General features: G+C 36.2%; 1 protein-coding gene across 1 annotated transcript in view; it reads right to left on the bottom strand.

Moving 5' to 3' along the window:
- The window catches only part of ADAMTS18 (ADAM metallopeptidase with thrombospondin type 1 motif 18), a 129,915-nt gene extending 103,850 nt beyond the window's left edge, over nt 1-26,065 (bottom strand). The window contains 5 exon segments of the mRNA XM_051975103.1: nt 5,350-5,455; nt 11,347-11,506; nt 20,811-20,894; nt 22,845-23,038; nt 25,810-26,065. Of these exon segments, the coding sequence (XP_051831063.1) occupies nt 5,350-5,455; nt 11,347-11,506; nt 20,811-20,894; nt 22,845-23,038; nt 25,810-26,065 (800 nt within the window).
- Nucleotides 26,066-26,328: the final 263 nt, after the last annotated feature.

Raw genomic sequence — 26,328 nt, 5'->3', positions numbered from 1 at the left:
CATACAGCTGTCAAAAAAAATTTTCCTACAACCAAGATCTGACAGTAGATTCCTCTATTCTAAAACTATTTATAACTGTCTCTTGCCTTTAGGATAAGATAGAAATTCTTTAACTTGACATTTAAGACCCATTAGTCTTGTTCTTACCTGTCCTTAAATCATTATTCCACACTTTGATCCAGAAAAAGTTAGACTAATTGTTGTTGCCTGAATTCAACAATCTATAGTTTACCTCCATGCATGAGTACAAATCATCTTCCATACTTTCCATTCATTTATTTACCTCTATCTTTCTGAATCTGTAATCTTCTCTAGCAAATTTTGTCTGACTTTTCCCATATGCAGATTATAATGCTATTTCGGCTGAATATAAGGTCCTTCAAGATAAGGGTTTTCATTTTTGTTCTCTCTTCTACATTACACAAAACAAAACCTTATACATTAGTAGGCATCTAATAAATGTTTGCTGAATTGAATCCCTGATAAAGGATCTAATAGCATTTTATTGTGTGATGGTTAGAACACTGTCCTTGGAATTTGGAAGAATTGGATTCTAATCCTATCTTAGCTATTTGTTAATTGTGCATACCCAGCAAGGCATGTAGCTCTCTGAGATTCAGTATTCTTATCTATAAATAGGAGCAATGATTAAATGAGATAACATGTAAAGTGCTTTGAAAACCTCAAAATGCTATACCAATGCTAAGCAATAGAAGCCTTCTAATGATGGAGAATTCCTCAGGCACTTACTCCAGAGGAAGCCAATTCCATTCCATAGTATCAAGGATTTCACTCCTGTATCTATTCTAAGAACTCTAGGCCACACTAGACAGTTTGTATGGCCTTTTGGAAAGATAATTGTTTAGCACATTTTCCTCAGATTGAAATGATTCTTCATATCCAACTTGCATCATTTTTTGTCTGGAGTCAACTAGGATCAACTGGATCCATGTTCCATGGCCTACCCTCCTTCATTTATTTGTCAGCACCTTTAAATTGTAGCATGCTGTAAGGCAAAATAGTGCCGTGGAAAGATCCTTGAACTTAATGTCAGGAGACCTGGATTCAAGATCTGATTCTCCCTGCATGCCCCACGACAAGGGATCACAGTCCTTCCATATCTCAGGATCTGATCTTTGTGAGCTGATGTGAGTGAAATAATTTATCTAGTGATGGCCAACCATCCAATGAGCTACTCCAATTTAAGGGCTAATCAGCAAATGCACTGTCCAAAGTCAGGACCCTACTTGGGGCCACAGGCACAGGACTTGTCAGAGACAAAGGCTGCCAAAGTCTTCCAGATGCCAGGGTCACACACTCCCCAGCAAGGAGAGCTTCCTCTCATGTGACTGAAGTCAGTAGAGCCTTTTTGTGCCCAAAGTCTTGGCCACCTCTCATTACTCTACACAAATGGCACTGGCGTCACTTAGGGCACTTTATTACTTATTTGTCTTTTAGTTGGTAAAGTGAAATAGGTTTGGAGTCCTAGGATCTGGGCTTACAGCCTAACTCTGTAACTCACTATCTGTATGATTCAGACAAATCTCTTCTCAGTGCTTCAGTTTGTAATATTAGAAGACTGGACTGGATAATCCCTAAGGCTTTTCAGCTCTGGATACTACAATTCTCTACCTTGATAGGATGAGGAGACAGATATATGGACAAAACAGCTCATATTTAGAGAGTGCTGGGAGATCCCTGAATAAATGACTAGAAAAATGCAAAATATTCTTCTGAGTATGAGAAAGGTCACAATTTGGATTTCCTGCAGAGATATATGTCAGTATTGTGGTCTCTAAGCAAATTTTAGCATGGAAGTAAGATTTGTGGTTTATGAAAAAAATGAACTTTTTTTTTTGCTAGAAATTAAACTGATGCTTTTATTTAAAAAATCTGGTTAGAAGTCTCTGGGGCTCAGTTTCTACTTTGGTACAATATGGGACTGAACTACATGGTTTCTAACTCTGGTTTCTTCTGTTCAAAGGTCACTTTCAATTCTAACAGTTTATAAATCTTATTTTTATTCAGACATGAGCCATGGTCTCTAGGGTCATCTCTAATCGTCCTGATCTATATCTAGCCACTGGATCCAGATGGCTCTGGAGGGGAAAGTGAGGCAGTTTAACCTTGCACAGCCCTTCCTCACTGAAATCCAATTCCTTTTCATGTCCTGGCATCTCTTCCCTGATGACATGGTCCTCTTAGAGATCAAAGGATAAACAACAACCTCTGGAACTGCATCTGGCTAGGAGCACCAAAGCACATCAGCACTTTCTTTGCAATTGATAGCCTTAAGTTGCCTAGGTAACCTGCCTCGGATTATAAAAGTCATATACATGCCAGGTAGTAACAGAACCTAGGCTTCTCTGACTCCAGGGCCACCTCTCTTATCCACTACAATACACTGCTTTTTAATCTGTGGCTAGAAACCCCATAGAGGGTCTCATAAATGTGGGGGTTCACAAAGTTATACTTAATTATAATTATCAGTAAATGTTTGATTTGTATACCTATTTTATGTATCTATGTAGCCAGAGTCATCTAAAAATTTCTCAGGCAAAAAAGGATCTCAAGTGGAAAAAGTTGAAGAACTATTCTACCTTTCCCCCTTCTTACAAAATCCCTAACAAAATCTGGAAATGTATTTTATGTGTCCAAGGATCCATGATTTCCAAGCTATATTTTTTCTTTCATCAGAATTCTAGCAACATTAAAGGGGACCTCAAAAGAGGTTTAACTATCTAAATCATGAATGATAATAAGTGAAATTCATATGCAGCTTTACAATTTGCAAAGTACTTTACAAACATTATGTCATTTGGCCTTCAAAACAACCTCATGAGTTATGTGCTGTGGTATGAGTTATCTGTCCAAGGTCACAGATTAAACATCCAAAACAGGATTCAAACTCCCTGACTCCAATACCCTCTCCAATGTCCTCTCTACTAATACCATACCTCCTCTCTGACATTTCCAAGTGGTCATCTAGTCTTTACCAGAAGACCTCCCATAGAGAGAATTCCTTAATTCCTAACATAGTCATTATCGTGAGGCAATTGATGTCCACAAATTTATGTGGACCCATTGGCTGTGATTTAGGGACTTGAAGAAAAAAATCTGTTGATTGGAACTAATCAGTAGTTTTGGAAGAAGGAGATTTCTTGGTAAAAAAAAAAAGAAGAAGAAGAAGAAGAAAGAAAGAAAAGAAAAACAAAACAAAAAAAAAAACACTCAATTATCCATTCCAGTGTTATAGCCATAGTGAATGTATACACATTCTCTATGAAAATAAGAAATGATAAGTGAATGAGCCAAATGTAAACCTGGAATTCCTAAGGTACTACTAGAAGAACTATTTAAAAAATTCAAAAACTTTGAGATCTTAGATTTATGTTTTGAAAAGAGCACAGGATTTGAATTCAAGAAACTGGGTTTCATATCCTAATTCTGACACTTTTCAATTCAGTGGCCACAGGCAAATCCTTTGAATTTAATTTAATTCTATTCAAAAAGAATTTATAAAATGCCTCCTAAGTATAAGGCACTTTGATAGGCACTAGGGACATGAATGCCAAATTGAAACAATGGTCCCATTTACCCATCTGTTAAATGTGCAAAATAATATTTAGGCTATCTCTGTCAAAAGGCTATTTTAAAACCATAGAATTGAAGAATTTCAGGTCAGAAAATACTTCAGTAGCTATCTATTACAACTCTTAATTGAAATATATTTCCATTATAACATAGTCAACAAGCAGATATTCAATATCTGCTTGAGAAATTCCTTCAGTAGGGAATAATCCACTACGTTTTAAGACACCACATTCTATTTCTTAAAAACTCTAATTGTTGGGAAGGGCTTTTTTTCCCTGACATTCTGTCTAAAATATCTTTGCACCTTCCATCTATTGTTCCTATTTTTTTTTCCTTTGGGGCCAGACAAAATGACTCTAAACTCTCTTCCATATGACAGTATTTCCAATAACTGAGCATAGTCATCATATTTTGAAAACCTTAAAATGATAACAAATATAACTTATTATTATGACCATAAATCTCAAGCCATAAGGGACCTCAGAGCACAACCTCAGGTCCAACCTTGTACTAAACAAGAATCCCTGACAACTGAGCATCAAAATTCCAAAATGTTGACTTTTATAGACAGGGAGCTCACCTTTTAGAGTCTGAGTTTTGTCTCTCTCTGTGATATTAATCCAACCCACTATACAATAAGTCTTTATTAAACTCTACTATGTGCAAAGTATAGGACTAGATACAAGGGATGTAAAGACAATGTTTAAGTCCCTGAACTTCAGAAGTTTACATTCTACTGAGAAGATACAACATGTAAACAGATAAGTTGGTATAACAAAAGGAGGACTAAATTAAGAGCCAGAGGACCTGGGTTCAAATGCAGGCTCTGCCACTTATTATCTATGTGACCCTGTTCAAATCACTTAGCATTCTGGGTCTCAGTTTTGCCCATCTATAAAATGAGGGTGTTTGACTAAATGTCTTCTAGCAGAAACGTGGAAGAGAAAAGGATTTGTAAATCTTTAAAAGCATCTAGAAATCGTAACTATTATTGTTATTGACTGTTTTCAAAGCAATATATTCAGATATGCTAGGCAATCATTGAGGGATGCTTCATACCTAATAATGACTGTGAAAAACACAGATCTGACCATGTCACTCTTTTCCTCAAGAAACTCCAGTGGCTCCCTCTTACCTTGAGTAGAAAATACAATATGTCCTCCATCCTTCCCCTTTTTGGTTTCTAAATCCCTCTACAAACTGACTCCAGCCTCATTTCACATTAATTTCCTTGGCTTACTCCATACTTTAGATGAACTTTCCAGTCTGTTATTCCCCATACACAGTATTCCAAATCTGATTCCTATCTCTACACTATCTGCTCCCACACACTCATCCCTAACCTCTGCTTCACAGAATGCTCAGGTGTCAGTTCCTGTTCTTGTCCTCCCAGTTTCTAATGCCCTCTCCTAGTCATTTCCTTATGCTTATTTTAAATTTAATTTTTAAGGTGGGGGGAAGGAGGGGAAAAATTGGAACAAAAGGTTTTGCAGTTATCAATGCTGAAAATTTATCCATGCATATATTTTGTAAATAAAAAGCTATAATAAAAAAGAAAAAAAAAGAAATTTAATTACATATATATATATGTTATTTCCTCACAATAGAATAATAAATTCTTAGAGGAAGGGATCTTCATTTTTGTCTCTGCATATTTGACATATTGTACGTACAGTGCCTGGCACATAAGACACATTTAAATGCTTGCTGACTAAATGAATGAACACATGAATGATGACTCAAAGCATCACTTACTTGTGGCCTGACTCATGTGCTATGGTGAACGCCAGACCAAGCCCTGTGTCTTCATTAATGGTACAACTTCGATACTTGCTGCACATTCCACTGATGGGAGCAAAACCTACAGGAAACACCAAAGCCAGATGTTATTCCAATTTTCTATGTATCATCTAAATATAAGTTCTTTTCTTACACTCTAAGGATTGAGGGTAGAGTTAGCTATGTTGAATCTCTCTTCTGTAACTAATATCACCCCAAATTCATGCAATATGAAACTTATACATTATAAAACTCCATTCAAGTAGCCTGATGCTTCCTCATGGCAAACAGAGTTTCCTTCAGTTAATTCTTGAAGGCCATGCCATTAGAACACATGCTTCTAGCAGGCTTTAACTAACTGGAAAGGCTTCAAGTAGGGCCTTTGATGTTGATGATTTGATTCAATCCAACAAGCATTTAATAAACACTTACTGTAAGCCAGCTGTGCACTGGGGATACAGAACCAAAAATGAAAACAACCCCAGTTTTCAAAGAACTTATATTCTATTGGAAGGATGAAATACATACATATAAATAAACATATAATATATACAAAGAAAACATCACATGTCCAAATAGGAGAATTAGCTCCAAATACATTTGCTAAAGAAATTCTAACAAATGGATTTCTCCATACCCAGTCTCTTTTCTGAGCTCCAGTCTCTCATTTCCATCTGCTGTACATCGCCACTTGGATGTCCCATTAATCTCTCTCACTTAACATATCCATCACAGAGCTCATTATTTTCCTCTAAAATTTGCCTCTGCTCCAAACTTATATATCTCTGTTTAAGTGAACATCCTCCCAGTCATCCAGACAATAAACCAGAATCATCTTTGAATCCTTTGTCTTCCTTATGATGCTCCACATCTAATCAGTTGCCAAGTCTTTGCTGTCATTTCTATCTCCACAAAATCTCTCCGACATTCCCTTCTTTATTTTTACATTAACACTACCCTGTTTTAGTCTTCCATAACCTTTTACCTGCATTTATTGTGCCAATCCCACTAAATGGTCTATCTTCAGTATCTCCCCTCTCCAATTCATTCTTTACAAAGCTATTAAAAAATAGTCTTTCTAAGACACATCTCCCCATGTCACATCCATGCTTTAAAACCTTCAGTGGTTGCCTATTGCCACTATGATAAAGTACAAACAATCTAATGTAGTATTTAAGGTCCTCTACAATCTGCTTTCAACTTATTTATCTAATTTTATTTAACATATCTTCATCTCAGATACTCTGAACTCCAAATTGAATTCCAAGTTATTCTTGCCTTTTCCTGCTCCTGTATCCCATACTTGAACAAAATCCCTCTTCATTCCTTTTTCTTTTGAGATTCAGTTCAAGTGCTGCCTTCCTCATGAAGCTTTCCCTGATTCTTCAGCTAAAAGTAATTTCTCCCTTCTCATATCTTCCTGGAGTAAGCTGTCTGGATCTCACCTCTGGTCACCCCCAACTCTTTAAGTCCTTTATGTCATATCCTACCACTTTTATCTAAAAGTTTTTAAGTTTCTCAAGGGCAGAAGATGAGAAAGATAGACAGATAATTGATAAATAGAAAGCTAGATGGACACATGGAGAATGAATACACCATATATGACCTATAAATAAGAAGGTAGGTAGGTACATAAGTAAATGATAGATTGATAGGAAAAAACCTCCTTTTATAATCAATGGCAGTACATAGAAATCCCTGCTTTTTTAGAGATGAGAAGCGATTGTGAATAAAATTATTTTAACTTTATATAATAATTAATCTTAATTGATATCAAAGCATTTTAAGTCAATAACAATTCATATTTTTGTAGCACTTTAGAGCTAACTCTGAACTTTCCTTATAACTCTGCCTGCTATGCAATGAAAATGTTAGAATTCCATTTTGCAGATGAAGCATTTGAGATTAAAAAGTGAAGTCACCTGGCAAGACATAGAGAGTATCTGAGTCAGGACTTAAATTGGGAACATCCATTATAGGAAGTAACACTAACTTTTTAAAAGTTCTAAATATCTAATATATCGATAGGATGTAGTTACATAATTATCAAGAAATACTTGCAGAATACCAAAAGGGTATGAGCAGCTAGCTAAGTATCACCGTAGACAGAATATTGGGCCTGGAGTTAGGGAGACTCATGTTCTGAGTTCAAATCTAGCCTCAGAAACTTATTAGTTGTGGGACCTCGGGCAAGTCATTGTTATTATGATATAAGTCAAAATATTTACCTTTTTTATCACTGATAGATTAAGTGAATTAGCTTTTAACTAACTTGCCCAAGATTGCACTGCTGGATACATAAGAATTTTGATGCCAGCTGAGTCAAGTTCTTCTAGTAGACTGCCCTTCTTTTCATTATGTCAATGGTCAAACTCTGGTTCAGTAAAAAGAGCATTGAACTTGAAAAGATCTGGGTTCAAATGGGTCTCCAATTGTCGCACCTCTTCATAACCCTGAACAAAGTAGTCAATGCATCTGAATCCCAGCTTCCTCTTTAAGGAAGAGGGATAAATCTTGCAATTCATAAGATGTGTATTAAGTACCTACTGTGTGCAAGAGAAGTGGGCTCAGATTAGAGTTACTAAATTTAGAAAAACTGCCTCTTTTTAAATAAGCCTCAGTTTAATGGATGTTGAATCTGGTAGTTGGAAATAATTCGTTATATATAGTAAGTAAGCACTGATTTTAGATTTGAATCCTGAGGGCCTAATTTCATGTCTGGCGTCAGGTACTTACTAGTTGTGTGACCCTGGGAAAGCCATTTGACCTCTGTCTGCCTCAGTTTCCTCCTCTATAAAATGGGGACAATGATAGCATCTACCTCCTAAAGTTATTGGTAGAAAAAAATGAGATAACAATTGTAAAATGCTTAGCACAGTACCTGATACACGGTAAATTATGTAAACATAAGCAGTTGTTTTTATAGGTTATTATTATTTACATACCTATCTGAGCTTAACAAACTTATTTTCTATACCACTACCTCCCCACATCAGACCCCTCCTCCAGCTCCTCATCAGGAAGAAATAGCGGTTGGAATAAATGATCTTGATGGTCATTTCGAGATTTAAGTTTTATGTCCTTCCAACAGCTACAGAACACACTAGGCACAATAAAGAATAGGGGTGATAGAATGGTATAAGAATGTAATAATAAAACCTGTGTGTATGGACCAGCTCTGAAACTGTCATGTTGGGCAAATTGCTTGTTCTGAGCTTCAATTATCTCATCTCAAAATAACTTATGAGAAAATTTAAGAAAATTTGTACTACCTACCTCACAAAAGGTTGTTGTGAGGACAGCAGTTTGTAAACTAAAACATTTATAATCGAATAGATGCTGAATAAATATTTGTTGATAAATATTTGTTGACATGAATCAAAACTTAATTTGATCATCTTTCAGTTTAGAGTGTATTTATTCCAACTTTTTCATTTTGTTATGAGGAAAATGAACCTGAAAGGAAAAGGTTTTCCCAGTCATACAACTGCTACTGCTATTTCTATCACTGTTGCTTCTGCAGCTGTTACTATCATCACTACTGCTGCTGTCTTCGCTGCTAGTAGTATCATTGCTGTTGCTTCTTTCACTGCTGCTGCTACTATCACTATTGCTGCTGGCTTTACTGCTGCAGCTTTTGCTGCTGCTTTCACTACTACTTCTATTACTACTATTGTTGCTACTTTCACTGCTACTGCTGCTTTTACTACTGTTGCTGCTTTCACTGCTACTGCTACTATCACTGCTGGTGCCGCTTTTACTACTGTTGCTGCTCTCACTACTGTTGCTGCTTTCACTGCTACTGCTACTATCACTGCTGGTGCTGCTTTTACTACTGTTGCTGCTTTTACTGCTACTGCTACTATCACTGCTACTGCTACCATCACTGCTGGTGCTGCTTTTACTACTGTTGCTGCTTTCACTGCTACTGCTACTATCACTGCTACTGCTACCATCACTGCTGGTGCTGCTTTTACTACTGTTGCTGCTTTCACTATTACTGCTGCTATCACTGCTACTGCTGCTTTTACTGCTACTGCTACCATCACTGCTGGTGCTGCTTTCACTACTGTTGCTGCTTTCACTGCTACTGCTACTATCACTGCTACTGCTACCATCACTGCTGGTGCTGCTTTTACTACTGTTGCTGCTTTCACTATTACTGCTGCTATCACTGCTACTGCTACCATCACTGCTGGTGCTGCTTTTACTACTGTTGCTGCTTTCACTGCTACTGCTACTATCACTGCTACTGCTACCATCACTGCTGGTGCTGCTTTTACTACTGTTGCTGCTTTTACTACTGTTGCTGCTTTTACTACTGTTGCTGCTTTCACTGCTACTGCTACTATCATTGCTGGTGCTGCTTTTCTACTGTTGCTGCTTTCACTGCTACTGCTACTAGCATTGCTGGTGCTGCTTTTACTACTGTTGCTACTTTCACTGCTACTGCTACCATCACTGCTGGTGCTGCTTTTCTACTGTTGCTGCTTTCACTGCTACTGTTACCATCACTGCTGGTGCTGCTTTTACTACTGTTGCTGCTTTCATTGCTATGCTACTATCACTGCTACTACTGCCTTCACTGCTGCTGCTACTATCACTATTGCTGCTGGCTTTACTGCTGCAGCTTTTGCTGCTGCTTTCACTGCTACCACTACTATGACAGCTGCTGCTGCTGCTGCTTTCACTGTTGTTGCTGCTTTCACTGTTACTGCTACTATCACTGCTGCTGCTTTCCTTCATTGCTACTACACCACTTCTGCTACAACTATTATGGCTGTTCCTGCTGCTTTTATTACTGCTGCCTTTATTTGCTGCTACTACTATCACTGCTACTGCTACTATCACTGCTGCTGCTTCTTTCAGTACTGTTGCTGCTTTTACTACTGTTGCTGCTTTCACTATTACTGCTGCTATCACTGCTACTGCTACTATCACTGCTACTGCTACTATCATTGCTGGTGCTGCTTTTCTACTGTTGCTGCTTTCACTGCTACTGCTACTAGCATTGCTGGTGCTGCTTTTACTACTGTTGCTACTTTCACTGCTACTGCTACCATCACTGCTGGTGCTGCTTTTCTACTGTTGCTGCTTTCACTGCTACTGTTACCATCACTGCTGGTGCTGCTTTTACTACTGTTGCTGCTTTCATTGCTATGCTACTATCACTGCTGCTGCTTCTTTCAGTACTGTTGCTGCTTTCACTGCTACCACTACTATGACAGCTGCTGCTGCTGCTGCTTTCACTGTTGTTGCTGCTTTCACTGTTACTGCTACTATCACTGCTGCTGCTTTCCTTCATTGCTACTACACCACTTCTGCTACAACTATTATGGCTGTTCCTGCTGCTTTTATTACTGCTGCCTTTATTTGCTGCTACTACTATCACTGCTACTACTGCCTTCACTGCTGCTGCTACTACTGCAGCTTTCCTATTATTACAATTGCTAATAATAACAACAACTAACATCTGTTTAACACTTTATGGTTTGCAAAGTATTTTGTAAATGTTATCTCCTTTAATCTCAGAAATTCATGAAGAAGGTGTTTTATTCTCTTCTTGTCACAGATAAAGCTAAGAGGTTATAGGATCAAATAGCAAGTAAGTATCTGAGGCAGAATTACCATTCAGGTCTTTTTGACTGAGCTCCAATATTCTATCCACTATGCCACCATAAGCAACACAGCATTTTAAGGTTTCCTAATTACTTTCTTCACAATAAGCCAGTGAGAAAAACAAGGCAAATATTTATTATTTCCAATTTACAGGTGAGGTAACTCAGTATTGAAAAACTTAAGTAATTTGTTCAAAGTCATATCTCTACCAAAGAGGAACCATCTATACTTAAATCCAACTCATTTGGCTCCTGGTACATGGTGTTTTCCTTTGTTTTCCTATAATACACTAGTTGTTACAAAAGAGAAAGTTCTAATCAACCTTGAAAGTGTGTGACATTTTTGGTACTGTACCTAGTGTGTCACATGGCTCGTTCTTCCAGGAACAGATATCCAGACCTGTTAGTAAAATAGCATGATCATGTCGCTTGTTGTTTTTCCCGACGAGAGCAGACTGCCATTGACAAAAGCTATTCAGAGATTGATCTGCATGGTGATTGATCAGTAATCCACCCTATGGGGAACCCACACCAAATAAAAAATATTAATAAGCAACAAATATATTGTAATCAAATGAAACTCAAACTACATAAATTCGAAAGAAAAAAAGTAAACAAAATGATCAATATCACTCCCCTGCTCAAAAACTCTCCATATCTCCCTACGGACTACAAGATCAAATATAAACTTCCTAATGGAGTTATCTTAAAGTCATTTCTGTTCATTCATCCAATAAATGTGTGTTAAGTACTTACTAAATACTGTACTATGTACTATGTACTAAGTACTATGTACTAAGTACTGCATTTACTAAGGCACAGAGATTAAACAAGGTAATGTCCCAGCTTCCATGAAGCTTACAATATATTGGACTAAATATGACATTCGCAGAGACATAGAATACAAATTAGAATAAGATGTGTACATAAAAAAACCATAAAATGTAAAGTCAGAAAATGTATTCGAAATCTAATTCAAAGGCATTGATTGAAAGAAGAGGATTCCCAAGGGGAACAATGGCATATTTCTAGTTATAGATAATAAGAATCATACCCGGGATTCAAACCCATAGTTGTTTCTAGTATATGGAAGGTATGAGGTCATATGAAGAAGGATCACTTCTTGCAAAGTGCATTCATGATACGCTCACAAAGTGGTGGTATATGAACCATTCCTTGAAGAAAAATACTAGTAATATAATATTTAATATTTGTAAAGTGCTTGAAAGTATATAAAACAATGTCTTTACAAAACTGTGAGAATAGGCAATAGAATGATCATGATGTCCACTTTGTTCATGAGGAAGGTAAGACTCAGAGAGATGAACAGATTTGAGTACAGTAAAGGTTGGAGCAGGGAGGTATTAAGTCAAAAAAAAAGCATCTAATTGCTCTTTATTATTTCAAGACACTAGCTCTAACCAGAATCCATAATAACAATTATAATGATAATAAAGCATCATAACAATTTAGAATAGAGCCAGATTGTACCTCTATGTTGCCCAATCTATTTCTTTGACTCTTAAGGAGCAGTTTCATCACATATTTTCCATCTCTAACCCCTATATATAATGGGTTGAACTTCAAGGAATAAGGGGGTAATGATAAGAATAACAATGAAAATATCTATGAATACCACTTGCATGAGTTCAGCCAATATATCAACAAAGAAATATTAAACAAATGGCTGAGTCAAGGGGATTTCTTTGTGAAAAGTGTAAGATGGCCATTCAGAACTAGATCATTGTCAACAGTAATTAAAAAATCATTATTCTTAAGGAGTCCAGATATAGTGCCTAATGTAGATTATGGAATGAAAGAATAGAAATTGTGCAACACATCACTTCTTCCTATAACAATTTCACTACCTACAAATTTGGTAGCTAGAATTATGTATCAGAAACTAGGTGTCTTTATGGACTCACAAATACAAATCTCAAAAGACTCTAAAGAATTCAACCAATGAATCATAATCATTATCACAGAACAAATTGTAGCTATAATAATCCAAACATAAAAACTTTAGGACAATATTTTAATGGGTATTAATATAACAAATACTTATATAATTGCTATAAGAAATACTCCAAACTATCCTAAAGAAAAACTTTCAAAATATAGAGACCTACAGATTAGCAGATGTGATCAATATCATGGTAAAATGGAATGAGGTACATCTCATCCCTCTTGTCCTGTCTCCTACTAGAGTTATGCTGAGGATATTTTCAATGAGCCTACAGAAGATTTTCTTCCATCCTAATATTTTCATTCAGTATAAATAATTATTTTATTGAACTATACAGTAGTCTGCAAAACATTAAAGAGAAAAGAATAATAATAAAATAGCAATTTATACAAGTACCATTTCTACCTGAACCTCATTGAAAAACTCAACGATGATGATAATGATGATGATGATATAAATACAAAGGCATTTGTAAAAATGATTCAGGGTCAAGTTGTTGCAATCACAAATTATACAATAGTTATCTTTGGGGCTTAGATTAATAGATTAATATGGATTAAATAATATTTTGATGGAAACTATGCAACAAATTACAGCAGGTTACAAAATTTTGATATCTACCAGATTTCTTTTAAAATAAAGTACAATAAAGTGATAAGAATCATATACCAGAATATTACTATCCTTAAAAAAATTAATCTGTACACTACAAATGAAAAATTCAAAATATATTCCACCCAAATAAACTATAATGGAATGAGTATATTAGTATACATAGGACTGTTACCCCCAACCACCAAAACAGAATACTAAATCATGAAAATCTAAAAATATTTTTAAAAGATTATCACTATATTGAATACTCATAAACTCTAAACTACATAGAATGAAAAACTTTCAAAAATAATCCATGTTAATCTCTAAATTAGGGCTCTTTAAAGATAACCTTCTGCAAATTAAAGTCATGTTTAAATAAATTAGACACATATCGTTTCATTTTTCTTGTTTATTTTTATAGTTGTCGCAAAGATATTTCTAGGAAATCTATAAAACCTAATCTCCATCCCAATACTTTGAATTAAATTACAAAAAAGCAGCCAGTCTTATCCACCTTCACAATAATCTATGGAACAGATCATTTCTATCTGAGAAAAGATGAGAACAAGATAACTGATGATGATAATGATGACAGATGATAATTCTATACTGTTTTACGTTTTGCAAAGTGTTTTATACATATTTTTTCATTTGTGCCTGATTTCCAAGTTCCTATAAGGATTTATGAATATTATAACTGAGCTACTGTTGGTGATCTCTGAAAGGTCATTATGAATGGCACAAATGCTGTAGGACTGGAAAAGAGCCCATGTTTCAGTTATCAAAAGACAGAAGAGAAAGGAATGTGCAAACTATAGACCAGTGAACTTGACTTTTGATTTTTGGCAAAATTCTAGGAATAAAAATTCCTAGTTGACAAACCAGTGCTTGAGGACCAATAAATCTTGCCTGCTACTTGCTTTTCTATAGCCAGCCAACTAAGAATAGATTTTACATTTAAAATTGCAAAAGCCATTTTTAGTTTACTAGCCATAAAAGATCAGGCAATAAGACAGATTTGACTCTGGGGCCATAGTTTTCCAATCTCTGTTCTGAAATATACTATAAAGGGATAGTGAAAACCTAGAAAAGGAAATGCAAATAACAAAGAAGTAGTATAGCTTCATTAATAACAGGTCACTGCAGACTAACCTCATTTCCATTTTTGAGATAGAGCTGACCTCATTTCCATTGAGAGAGCTGAAAAATTACTCTCTAACTTTGGTTGTACCCCAAGGCTCTGTCCTATTCTAGCTATGCTTTCTCACTTGATGATTTCATCAGCCTCTGTGAATTTAATTATCTTGTCTGGGCAGATGATTCTCAAATTTTATATCTCCAACCATCTTTTAGACATTTCAAATTGGACATCCCAAGTCAAGGAATAAGCATTTATTAAGTTTCTACTGTTCCAGGTATGATGTTAAACATGGAAGATACAAAGGAAACACCCCCCCACCCCCCACCCCCGCCCAACAAAATTCATTGCCCTCAAGCAGCTCACAGCCTAATAGTGGCAGACAACATATGGACACAAGATAAATTGAGGATAGTCTCAAAAAGAAGATATTAGTATAAGGGGGAATGGTAAAGGCTTCTTGGTAAAGATAGGATTTGAGATGAGACTTTCCAGAAGCCAAGGAACTAAGGAGAGAAGAGTGAGGAGGACAAGCCTTCCAGGAATGTAGGGAAGCCAGTGAAAATGTTCAGAAGTAATAATGAGAGAGTCTTGTGCAAGGAAGAATAAGGAGGTCAGACTCACGGGATTGTAAATCACAGAGTACCTGGAGGGGAGTAAAGTAATAAGAAGCAGGTTATAAAGTATTTTAAAGGCCAAATAAAAGATTTTATATTTGATTCCAAGACAATTGGAAACTATTATAGTTTACTGGAATAGTGAGTGATCTAATGTATACTTTAGAAAATCACTTTGATAGCTGAATGAAGATGGACTGCAATGAGCAAGACTTGAGGCAAGAAAACCAAAACCAATAGGCTATTTTAATAATTCGTTCCTTAAATGACAAGAACCTGCAAAAGAAGACTTGATAAGGCCTTGGTAACAGATTGTCTCTATGAGAGGAGAAATTGAAAAGTCAGGGATGACACCTAGATTGAGAGCTCAGGTGACAGGGATGAAGTTTACAGTGACAGAGAAGTTATGGGTTCAGTCTTGGACTTATTGCTTAATATGTCTGAGACATCCAATAAGCAATTGAAAATAAGAAACCCAAGATCAATAGTAGGACTAGATAAGCATATATGAGTATCATCATTATAGAGACAATAAGTGAATCCATTAGAGTTAATACAAGGAAAACAGAATAAATTCCAAGATAGAACCTTGGAGGACATCCACAGTAAGTGAGCATGACCTTGTTAAGAATCCAACAAGGGAAACTGAGAGTTAGGAGGAAAACCAGGAGATTGTAGCATCACAAAAACCTAGAGAGAAAAAGTATCAAGGAGAAGAAGGTGACCAATTGTTCAAGAGAGGTCAAGAAGGATGAGGCCATTAGATTTTCAGATTAAGAGATTATTAGTGTGGAGCAGGATAAACATGGAAATATGTGTAGAAAGATTGCACATGTTTAATACATATTGAATTATTTGCTGTCTAAGGGAAGGGAGAAGTGAGGAGGTAGGGAGAAAAATATGAACTCACAAGGTTTTGCAAGGGTAAAAATTGAAAACTATCTTTGCATGTATTTTGAAAAATTAAAAAAACCTATATTTTTTAAGATTATTAGTAACTATGGGAGTAGTTTCATTTGGAGGTCAAAAGTCATAGTGTAAAAAATTAAGATATCTGCATTCTGGCCATGTCAGAGTACTTCTATATTATAAAAATTATGCAGTATTTGGGCAGCACAGAAGAGGGAGGACAATAATAAACAAGAGAGTTAAGAAGAGATTGAGGAAGGCATTGAGAGTATTGCACATGAGGATTGGCAAAGGGAAGAAAAAAGAAGAAAAGACTTAGTAAAGAGTGCAAGGATTGATTGCAAGGTGTTCCCTCCCCCAACTTCTTTGCAAAGGTGGGGATGGAACAGTCGGTTCTTGGATATGGAGCATTACCATAGGTATATAACCAGATTTTATAAGGCATTAGAAATTTTTGCTGGTCTTCTTCCTCTTCTTTTTCTTTTTTTTCCTTAAAAAAAGAAACCAAAACTTTGTTATATGGTATGGCACTTTGAGAGAAGAATGGGAAGGAATATAGAAAGAAATTTAGGAAACACACAAAAAAAGATATAAATAAAAAGAATCCCAAAGTTTGTCATATGGGAAAGGGTAACTAAGAACAGACAAGTCAGTCCTATTTGGCTTTAGAAAGTGAAACACTAAGATAATGAGTAGAAGTTGCATTAGAGGCAGACTTAGATTTGATGCAAGGAAGAAGAGAATCAGTATTTGTTAACCAACAGGCATTGTGCTAAATACTTTAATTGTAAGGAAATATAGATATTCAATACACATTATATATACATATAATGTGTATTAAATATAGATATTAAAGATATATATATATAATGTGTATTGAATATCTATATTTCCTATATATAGGAAATCTCCCTAACAGTTAAAACGGTCCCAAAATAGAATGAGTTTCCTCAGGCAGAATGAGTTCTTCCTCATCAGAAGTCAATAAATGACCACTTTCTAGGTATATTGTGGAGAGGTAAGACTAGTTTTATCTGGAGGCTACAATAAGAGATACCTCTAGGACTGGCCCTGTCATTGATATGTCCAAGCATCTGGCCAAAACAGTTCAGGAACTACAATGTGAGACTGTCTGGCATTACTGAAGACTATCTGAAGTCTTGGGTCTAACATTTTCTTCAAATAAATTAGAAGATATTGGACATGGAAGACAATTAAGATCATCACATAAAGCAAAATTAGTAATAAATGATTCATTACCTATGTTGAAGTTATACTTAAATCAGCTATCTGAGTATATGAAAATGAGATGGAACAATGGATAGAATGGCTGAACCTATACTCAGGAAGACCTGAGTTCAAATCCAGCTTCAAACAATTACCAGCTGTGTAATCCTGGTGAACTCCTTAAACTTCCATCTACTTTAGTTTCTTCTTCTTTAAATTGCGTATAATAATAGCACTTGCCTTGAGGATCAAATGATATAACCTTTGTAAAGTATCTGGCACATAGTAGGCACTATATTAATGCTAGCTATCATTATTATGTTCATTGCTAACTTCTTGGAAAAAGACCAGAATTAATAAGATTTTAATAGGAAAGAATAAAAATGAAGAAGTCCTGATATGTAATTTAAAAAATATTAACTTCAAGATGAATTATTCAAAATGAAGTATAAAGAGGCTCGGGCTCACACAGGGTAACACAGGTGGAAAGCAATGCAGCAAAGGCATGAAGTGAACTCAGATCCTATAACTCCAAAGCTAGGGATCTTTGCACAGCTCTCAACTGCATTCTGTACCACTGGACAGCATAACTACTGAAGAGCACAGTAGGTGCTTAATTAATGTGGTTTGCACTGAATGAACTAAATTCAAAGACACTCAACTAAGACTATAAAATGTATTTTTATATAGCTTCCAGAAGAAATCTGTCAGATTTAGTAGGGCCACATTTTAATGTTGCTGACATCTGTTTAGCCAAATGCTATTTCCTAGTTTTACAAAACACATGAAAGGCAGAGTGGGCTCTTTGTGACTTCAAAACTGTTGCTGTTTCCATTACTCCATGCTTCTCACTGATGCCATAAAGCAGAACCACATCCTTTCCCACTCCCCAAATACATAAACCCATAATTTTAAGACAATGTGCTAAAGTTTACACGAGGTTGATAGTTTGACATCTTTTCTGTCCAAAGTAGAATGTGATGCTTTTATTTTGGAGATCTTCAAGAAAAAAACAGATAGACATTTTCTGGGGCTGCCTCTTTACTGTTCCACAAATAAAACACAGCATCTCTTGATTCTGGGCATTTTCTCTGCCTGTTCTCCATACCTGGAATGTCCTCCATCCTTGTCTATACCTATGGACTTCTCTGGTTTCCTTTAAAGCTGAACTACAATCTAATCTTCTATGGAAAAACTTTTCCAATCATTCTTAATTCTAGTATTTTCCCTTGCTTAATAATTTTTTACTTATTCCTTATCTAACTTGTTTGTATAGATTTGTTTGCTAGTTGTTTCCCCTGTTTCTTTGTGAGATCCTCCAGGGGAGGGAAATTTTTATTATTATTTGTTTTTTGTAATCTCAGCATTTAGCATAGTGTCAAGCATATAGTAGGCACTAATAAATATTCGCTGATTGACTAAAAGAAGAAATTCCTTTTAGGTACAAGTTTAATCTGGCGTAATGTTTCTTTACCTTTTTGGTGTCAAGACCCCCATTGTCAGTCTGGTAAAGTCTATGGACTCCCTTCTAAAAATAATGTTTTGAAATAATTGAAGAAATTGATCAATTTCAGTTAGAAAATAAAAGGAAGGGAAAAATGTATTTTATTTCCCTTTCAAGAAACCTATCCACAAATCCCCTCAGAATCCAGGGACTCCAAGTTAGGAACCGCTCATCTAAATAATCTCTAAAACTCCCATTGTGATTCAATGTTTCTATCATATTCTATTTGATGTTATGAATTCTAGAATCTTAAAGTTCAAAGAGGTCTCAGAAATTAACTTATTTTAGCCCATGTCTGAAGTCCTCATCTCTTCTGAGGACAAATTTCCTACTAAAATGTTTCTCTGCTATAAGAAAGAACATCTGAAAATCCATAAACTTCTATCCACCTCTCCTAACCATCTAGTAGTTTAGGGATTTAAGAATTAAGAGCATGCTTCCTTGGGGGAGGAAGTTTCTATCACTCTAGTTGGTTGAGAGACTCAGATTCAATAAATATTTATAAAGGTCTTCCTATCATATACAAGACCCCTGTGACAAGAAGCCAGTGTATAATTGGGAAGTATATATATAATTTATTTGTTTTCCCAGTTAGAGGGTAATAAGGAGATTACACATGCACACACACACACACACACACACACACACACACACACACATTGCCCCTTCCTGAATGCCAATTCAATTGTAAAATAGATTGTAGCAATTTGATGATTTGAAGAAAGGATGAAGAGTCTTTCAAAAAAAAATTCTCTATTGTTTGAGAGTCCCATGACCATTAACACAGACATTCCTAAGAAACAGAGAAGATTCAGAAAAGAGCCTATAAAATGTAGTTGTCACTTATTGACTATGACTCAAAACCACAACTTCCCAGATTTTTTGATGTATTCTGGTTACTTAAAGCATAGTCTAGTAAACATAAGGCTTTCCCTATAATGAATGTGCCACAAAGAAATACAAACAAACACACAGGAAAAGCTATTCAGGGAATCTGACTCCTAACACCCACAATGCTCTGACACAAAAAGGTTTCTGCTCAACTCTCTCACCCTCCTGACAATGAAAGCAGCTGCATAACCACAGTGAGAAGACCAATTTAAGGAAAAATTTCTCAGGCACCTGAATTCTCCCTGTTTTTACTGCTTTTGCAAACACACCCAGCAAAGCAGGAGGATGGGTGATTACATCCTTAGCAGTCCTGGCAATAGCTGCTGTCTTTCTGCTCCCATAAGTTATTTTTTCCATCTCCATGGCTGTGCAAACATATGGTGCTTAGAGCAGTTCTATGGTGCCTAGAGCAAACAATAAATATTCACCAAATTTTAGTGCCTTGGTTATTTATTTTTTTTATCAAACAATAATTTAGTTAACACTTACTGCTACTACTTGGAAGCCATCTCCAGTCATTCTGATCTATTTCTTGCCACTAAATCCAGATGACTCCAAAGGAGCCTTACTTAAATCCAATTTACTTGCAAGTCATGACATGACTTTCCCCATACCATGATCCTCTTTGAGGATGAAGGACAAACTATTACTACTTACTGCTAATAAGAATTTCCTATTTCAAGACAATATCTATGTTAACTGTCATGGAACCTTCATACAATGGAGATTTTTTTAAAGACTATTCATCCTTTCTTCAAATTGTGCTATAATCTATTTTTCAACTGAATTAGAATTCAGAAATAGGAATGGTGTGTGTGTGTGTGTGTGTGTGTGTGTGTGTGTGTGTGTGTACATACAGAGTCTAAGATTATGGAGAGCAGAAGAGAACATAGAAATGTACAAAACAGTCTCTACCAGAAGGAAGCCTACAATCTAGCAGAATGAGATAGGGCTGTATCCCACCACTTACAGGTTCTTGTTCCAGGAGAAGGAGGCTCACCACAACAATGTTTATGTCACTTCCGATGGTCCCATCTTTAAAAAGACTGGAAACCTGATTAAATAATGAAAAAGATAACAAAATCCAATAAGAAAAAACTAACTTTTCTCAAAGAGAAAAGAAAATGTCACCTACTTTATATCAAAATACAATGAGAATAAATTTTATTGCTGAAAATAAAAACTGAAAATATTTGTTGCACTCATTCATTCGCTCATTTACTAAGTGCCTGTGCTAAGCTGCATGTTAAAGGGTGAGGACTTATAAAGAGGGGGATAGAGATGAATAGACAGACAGATGAATATGACATAATTCTTCCCCTCAAGTATCTTAGAGTTTAATAGGGAGTTAATACATATACACAAATAATAATAGCTAGCATTTATAAAGCATTTTGCAAACAATTTGTCCTCACTACAATCTTGGGAGATAGATGCTATTGTTATCTTTCATTTGCAGTTGGGGAACTATGCAACTAAGTATTTGAAGCAAGATTTGAATTCAGGTGCTCCTGACTCCAGGTCCAGTGCTCTATCTACTTGAAACTCTAAATACCTAGAATGATTTCTAACTAGACTCAAGGAAAGAACTAGCACCCAAGTTAAGCCATGAAGCAAGCTTTCATCAGGTGGAGATAGGGCTGAGGCTATTCAGAACCCAGTGAAAAGTGAAGGGTCATTGTAAATAAGATACAAATATGGGACGAGGTAGAATAAGAACAGCAAATACCAAGTAAGTTATTTGACTAGACATAAAATGAATGATGGGAAATAGTAAGAGAAAAAGCTGAGAAGATAGATTGAAGCCAGATTGTAGAAAGCCTTGAAAGCAAAGCTCAGTAGTTTGCATCTCTATCGAAATATAGGCATAAAATGTCAGAACTAGATTGTCCAGAGACTCTCTAGTCCAACATGAACAGGAATCTCATCTAAAACATTTCTGATGAACAACCATTTATTGGGCAAGGTGTTGAAACAATTCTAAAGAGTTTAAGGGATTCTGCTTACTGATTCCTATAAGTTTCACTTCAAATAGGAAATTCATCTCTTCTGGCTTTGCTACTTTGGGACTTCTCTGACTTTTCAACCATGCCCAGGGGAGCTCATTACTGGGGAAAACTACAGCATCCTGTAAGAGCTTATCAGTCTTGGGACTCTGCCTGATCACATTGCTCTCTGCTCCCCTGACTGGAGGGTAGAGCCATGAACTCCAAAAGCTCCATTGAAGAAAAGAGCTTGGTTCTGACACCATTTCTCAGCTGATTGTACTATTTTGGGGCTTTTCTAACTTAACCACATGCTAGTATAGGGCCTTTTCCTTTTCCCTTGTCAGCTTTCTTTTGTGTATTGTCTTCTTCCATTATGCTGTAAACTCTTTGAGATTGGGAACTGTTTTTTTTTTTTAATTAGTATACCCAGTGCCTGGAACATAGGTTCTCAATAAATACATATTGACTTTTGGGGTGGATAATTGTCTCTTTAGCCAGAAATGATTTGGAAATTTGATTAAAGTTAAAATAACTAAAATTCTCTGGAGATTTGTGCCCAAAACAAGAGTACAATATTAACATTTTTTTCATCAATAGTACCCATAGCTTCATCATCTATGACCAGAAAGGCACTTAGACTAATCATGAAGCAAGAATGAAGAATAACTAATGTACAATCCAAGTGTTACACAGATATCCTACCACATATGAAAAAACAAAAGAAGACCTCCAGTTTTTTGGGTTCATAATATTCGAGGAAGTCATGGAAAAATACAGAATCAAAAAGCATTGGGCTACCCCGATCTGCATCCAAATAGATGGATTATAAGCTCCTTGAGAATAGAAATTATATATTTTAGTTGTGGAAACTGAGGCAGTCAGTGGTTAAGTGATGGGCCCAGGATCACACAGCTAGTAAATGTCAGAGGCTAGGTCTGAATGCATATCTTCCTCACTCCAGCATCACTGAGCATCCAGACATTAAAAGTCTGGTATCAGTCCATTCTGGGCCTTACCATATTCATTACAGTTAGGATGTATGTGGTCACATTTTCTTTGCCGTGTTTTTCCACCATTTTTTTATCAGCCACAACAAGCGTCTCCACATTGAGACCTCTCTGGGACTTCCCAGCAGACCTTCTAAGCCGTCCAGTGCTGACATATTCATCCATCCTTATGTAGGTGTCATCTGTGGGAGGCTTGGGGGCATCTGCAAAGAGACAAAACCACTTTGGAAAGGGTCTGGAGGGAGACCATCTCCAAAGGACAGGAAGACTCAAGCCTGATGGCCACCACCACATGCTACTGAATGGCAGCTATAAAAATCCCTCCTCCTTCAGAAAGAATAAAAAAACAAAATGATGAAAATGACTTGAGACAATAGAATTAATCAAGAATCAAGTTTTCAAATGCATAAAGTAAAATATGGGATTACAAAAGAAACTGAAATATAGTTACCAATTTTTAAAAAAAGTTGATAGATCCCAGGTTAAGAACCAGTATTTCCCAAGGATCTGTCCTGGGTCCTCTTCTTTCTTGACACTCTCCCTTAGTGATCTTATTCATTGCCCCATCATCAATGGAGACCTCGAGGAAGTAGGATTGCAAGGAACAAAGAGAGTGCTCAGGCATCAGAGGAATCTGTCCCTGATGCTTCCCCTCAATGTGATCTTGAGCAAGTCTATTAACACTTTGAATTTCAGCAGCTTCATATGAAAAATAAAGGGATTCCATGTTATGGATTCTCTTCTCTTTCATTCTGGAAGCTCTCTTCACCTGGATTCCCTATAAACATCTCAAATTCCATTACATCCCAAAACAACCCCTCCTTACCTGTAATCCTGCTGTTCCTTCTCACTTCATTATTTTTTTTCTTTTTGTTTTTTTGCTGAGGCAATTGGAGTTAAATGACTTGCTCAGGGTCACTGCTAGGAAGTGTTACGTGACTGAGACCAGATTTGAACTCAGGTCCTCCTGACTTCAGGTCTGGTACTCTATCCACTGCACCACCTAGCTGCCTCCTCACTTCATTATTTTTGTATGTGGTGCCAACAAATAGCATCCAGTCTCCCATATTTATTACTTTGGCATTAATACCGCCTCTTCCTTCTACCTTAATTGTCATATGCAATTGTTTATTGGTATAGATAATTCCCTCTCTACTATATCATTTCCTAACTGTCCCCTCCCATATCTGCCTAAACTATTGTAATAACCTCTTTATATGATTTCTCATTTTTCTCCAATCCATCCTTCAGACTAATTTCTGAATACTATTTCTTATATAAAGATTTAGTTATGTCACTCCTTTGCTCAAAAATCTTCAATAGCAACCTCCTTCCTATAGAACAAAAGTTCATATTCCTTTGCCTGGTATTCAAGTCCTTCCACAACCTGATACCACTTAACTTTTATTGCTTCATCTCATATTTCGACCCTCCGTAATTTATAAGCTCCCAGAAAACTTGACCCTATACTTTGTAAGGTACCCATGTCTGTAGCCATCCTATTCTTAATGCCTATGATACTCTCCCCAGTCTCCTTTTTCTCCTATTGAATTACCTGTCATTTATTAAAGCCCAACTCAAAAATAATCTCCTTTATGAAGACTTTCCTCATTCCAGTGACTGAGAATAGCCTGGCTCCTCTTACCTCAACTTTGTCTTGTATCACTATAATGATCCTTACCATACATTGTAAACTAGAGTAACTTAGGTTTGTGTTGCATTCCAAAAGTACACTATATGGTCCATGAGATTAGAGGTTATGTTTTATCTGAACAATATCTCTCCTTTAGTTACCAGCACAAAATCCTGCATAATAGATACTCAAAAAATTGGTTATTATAAATATGAAATCTTCTCTTTGGTACTCAAACCCCCTCATAATCTAGTCCCTTATTACCCTTCAATCTTCTTATACTTATTCCCTACCATGTATTACTCAATCCAGTTTCACTGGCCTCCTGATTGGTCCACAAACAAGACTCTCCATCTCTCAGCTCCAGGAATTTTCTCTCGCTTTTCCCAGTGCCTAGAATGTTCTTCCACCTTAACTTAAGTCCCAAGTAAAATTTCATCTTTTATAAGAATCTTTTCTTACTCTGTCTTACTTGACACCAGTGGCTTCCCTTTTTTAATTATTTCCTTTTGATCTCATATCTTTACATATCTCTTTGCTTCTTGCCTCTCTCACTAGATTTTATACACACACACACACACACACACACACACACACATATTACCTTTAAATATATTCCTTTAAAGAAGGTATTGTCTTTTGCCTCTTTTTTCCCAGCACCTAGCACAGTATCTGGCACATAATGGCATTTATTGACTGACTGCCAGCAGGTCAAATATTTGAAGATAATGAATGTGACTCTGCTAAAGTTTTCTCACATTTTTGTCCAATACACTCATTTTATAGAGACAAAGAGAAGAAACAACTTGCCCCAATTATTTTTGTTCCAAAATAAAATTTAAAAATGAATAAAAAATGATCACCCAAATTTTGTCCCAAAGGGTCAGGTTAGGGGTTTATTTCTGTACTTTGGGCCTGAAGTCTTAACCTTCAATAATAGCCTTTTCCCTCAGAGCACTAAAAATACTTTATTTCAAATTTCTCTAAAGAGACTAATTATGTGACATTTTATATTGTCATATCTGTATTTTATTTTCCAAGTGGATCATTAGTTTAATTAATTACAATTACTACAAGGACTGTGGATTGGTTTTATCTAAATTTTCAAATTATCTCAGGCATGGCCCAGTATTTTTATACAGTAGATACTTGATAAATGTTTGTTATATAGTTGTATTTGTTTGTATTTCCTTCCCAATTTCCCTAGAGTAGAATTAGCCCCATTTTAAACAAGCCTCCCCACTCCCAGCCATGTCAGCACTGCTGTCTGCTCTTAAACAAACACAGACACGTCTGCACAGGGTCCACATTTGAAACTAGAGCAAGAGAATGTTTCCTTACATACATTTCTTGCGCCTTCCACAAAAGTGCTGCTTTTGCAACCTTCGATGCGGAGAAGGCTTCTCCAGAGTTGGAGCTTCCTGAGGGCTGTGACTTCGGGGAGGAGAAGGCACACTGGATCCAGGGAACACCTGAAACTGCTGGATTTTTTCTTCTGCTGTTCTTTTATACAGTACATGAGGATGGTGGCCTGTTGGAGAAGTATAGTTGTGTTCCTGGGCTAGTAGCACTGGCAATGGAGATATGAGGAACTCATTTTCCTGTGTCCTGATTAAACCTGACTGGAAAAAAAGAGTTAATTCTTTACCATGTATCTTATACATAAATATATCATTTTCTCTATCTGTACTTGTCACAGTCAGATTCAATCTAATGCAACTACTTTTTGTTTACATGTTCCTCTGATATATAGAAACTCACAAATATCATTCATTCAACAAATATTTAAGCATTTACCATGTTGTATTTTTCATTTTGTCTCTGTGGGGACAGTTGCAATAGTCATACACACAGACACAC

Source organism: Antechinus flavipes, chromosome 2 (genome assembly GCF_016432865.1).
Source record: "Antechinus flavipes isolate AdamAnt ecotype Samford, QLD, Australia chromosome 2, AdamAnt_v2, whole genome shotgun sequence".
Classification (NCBI taxonomy): Eukaryota; Metazoa; Chordata; class Mammalia; order Dasyuromorphia; family Dasyuridae; genus Antechinus; species Antechinus flavipes.
This window is presented reverse-complemented; position numbering and strand designations above follow the sequence as displayed.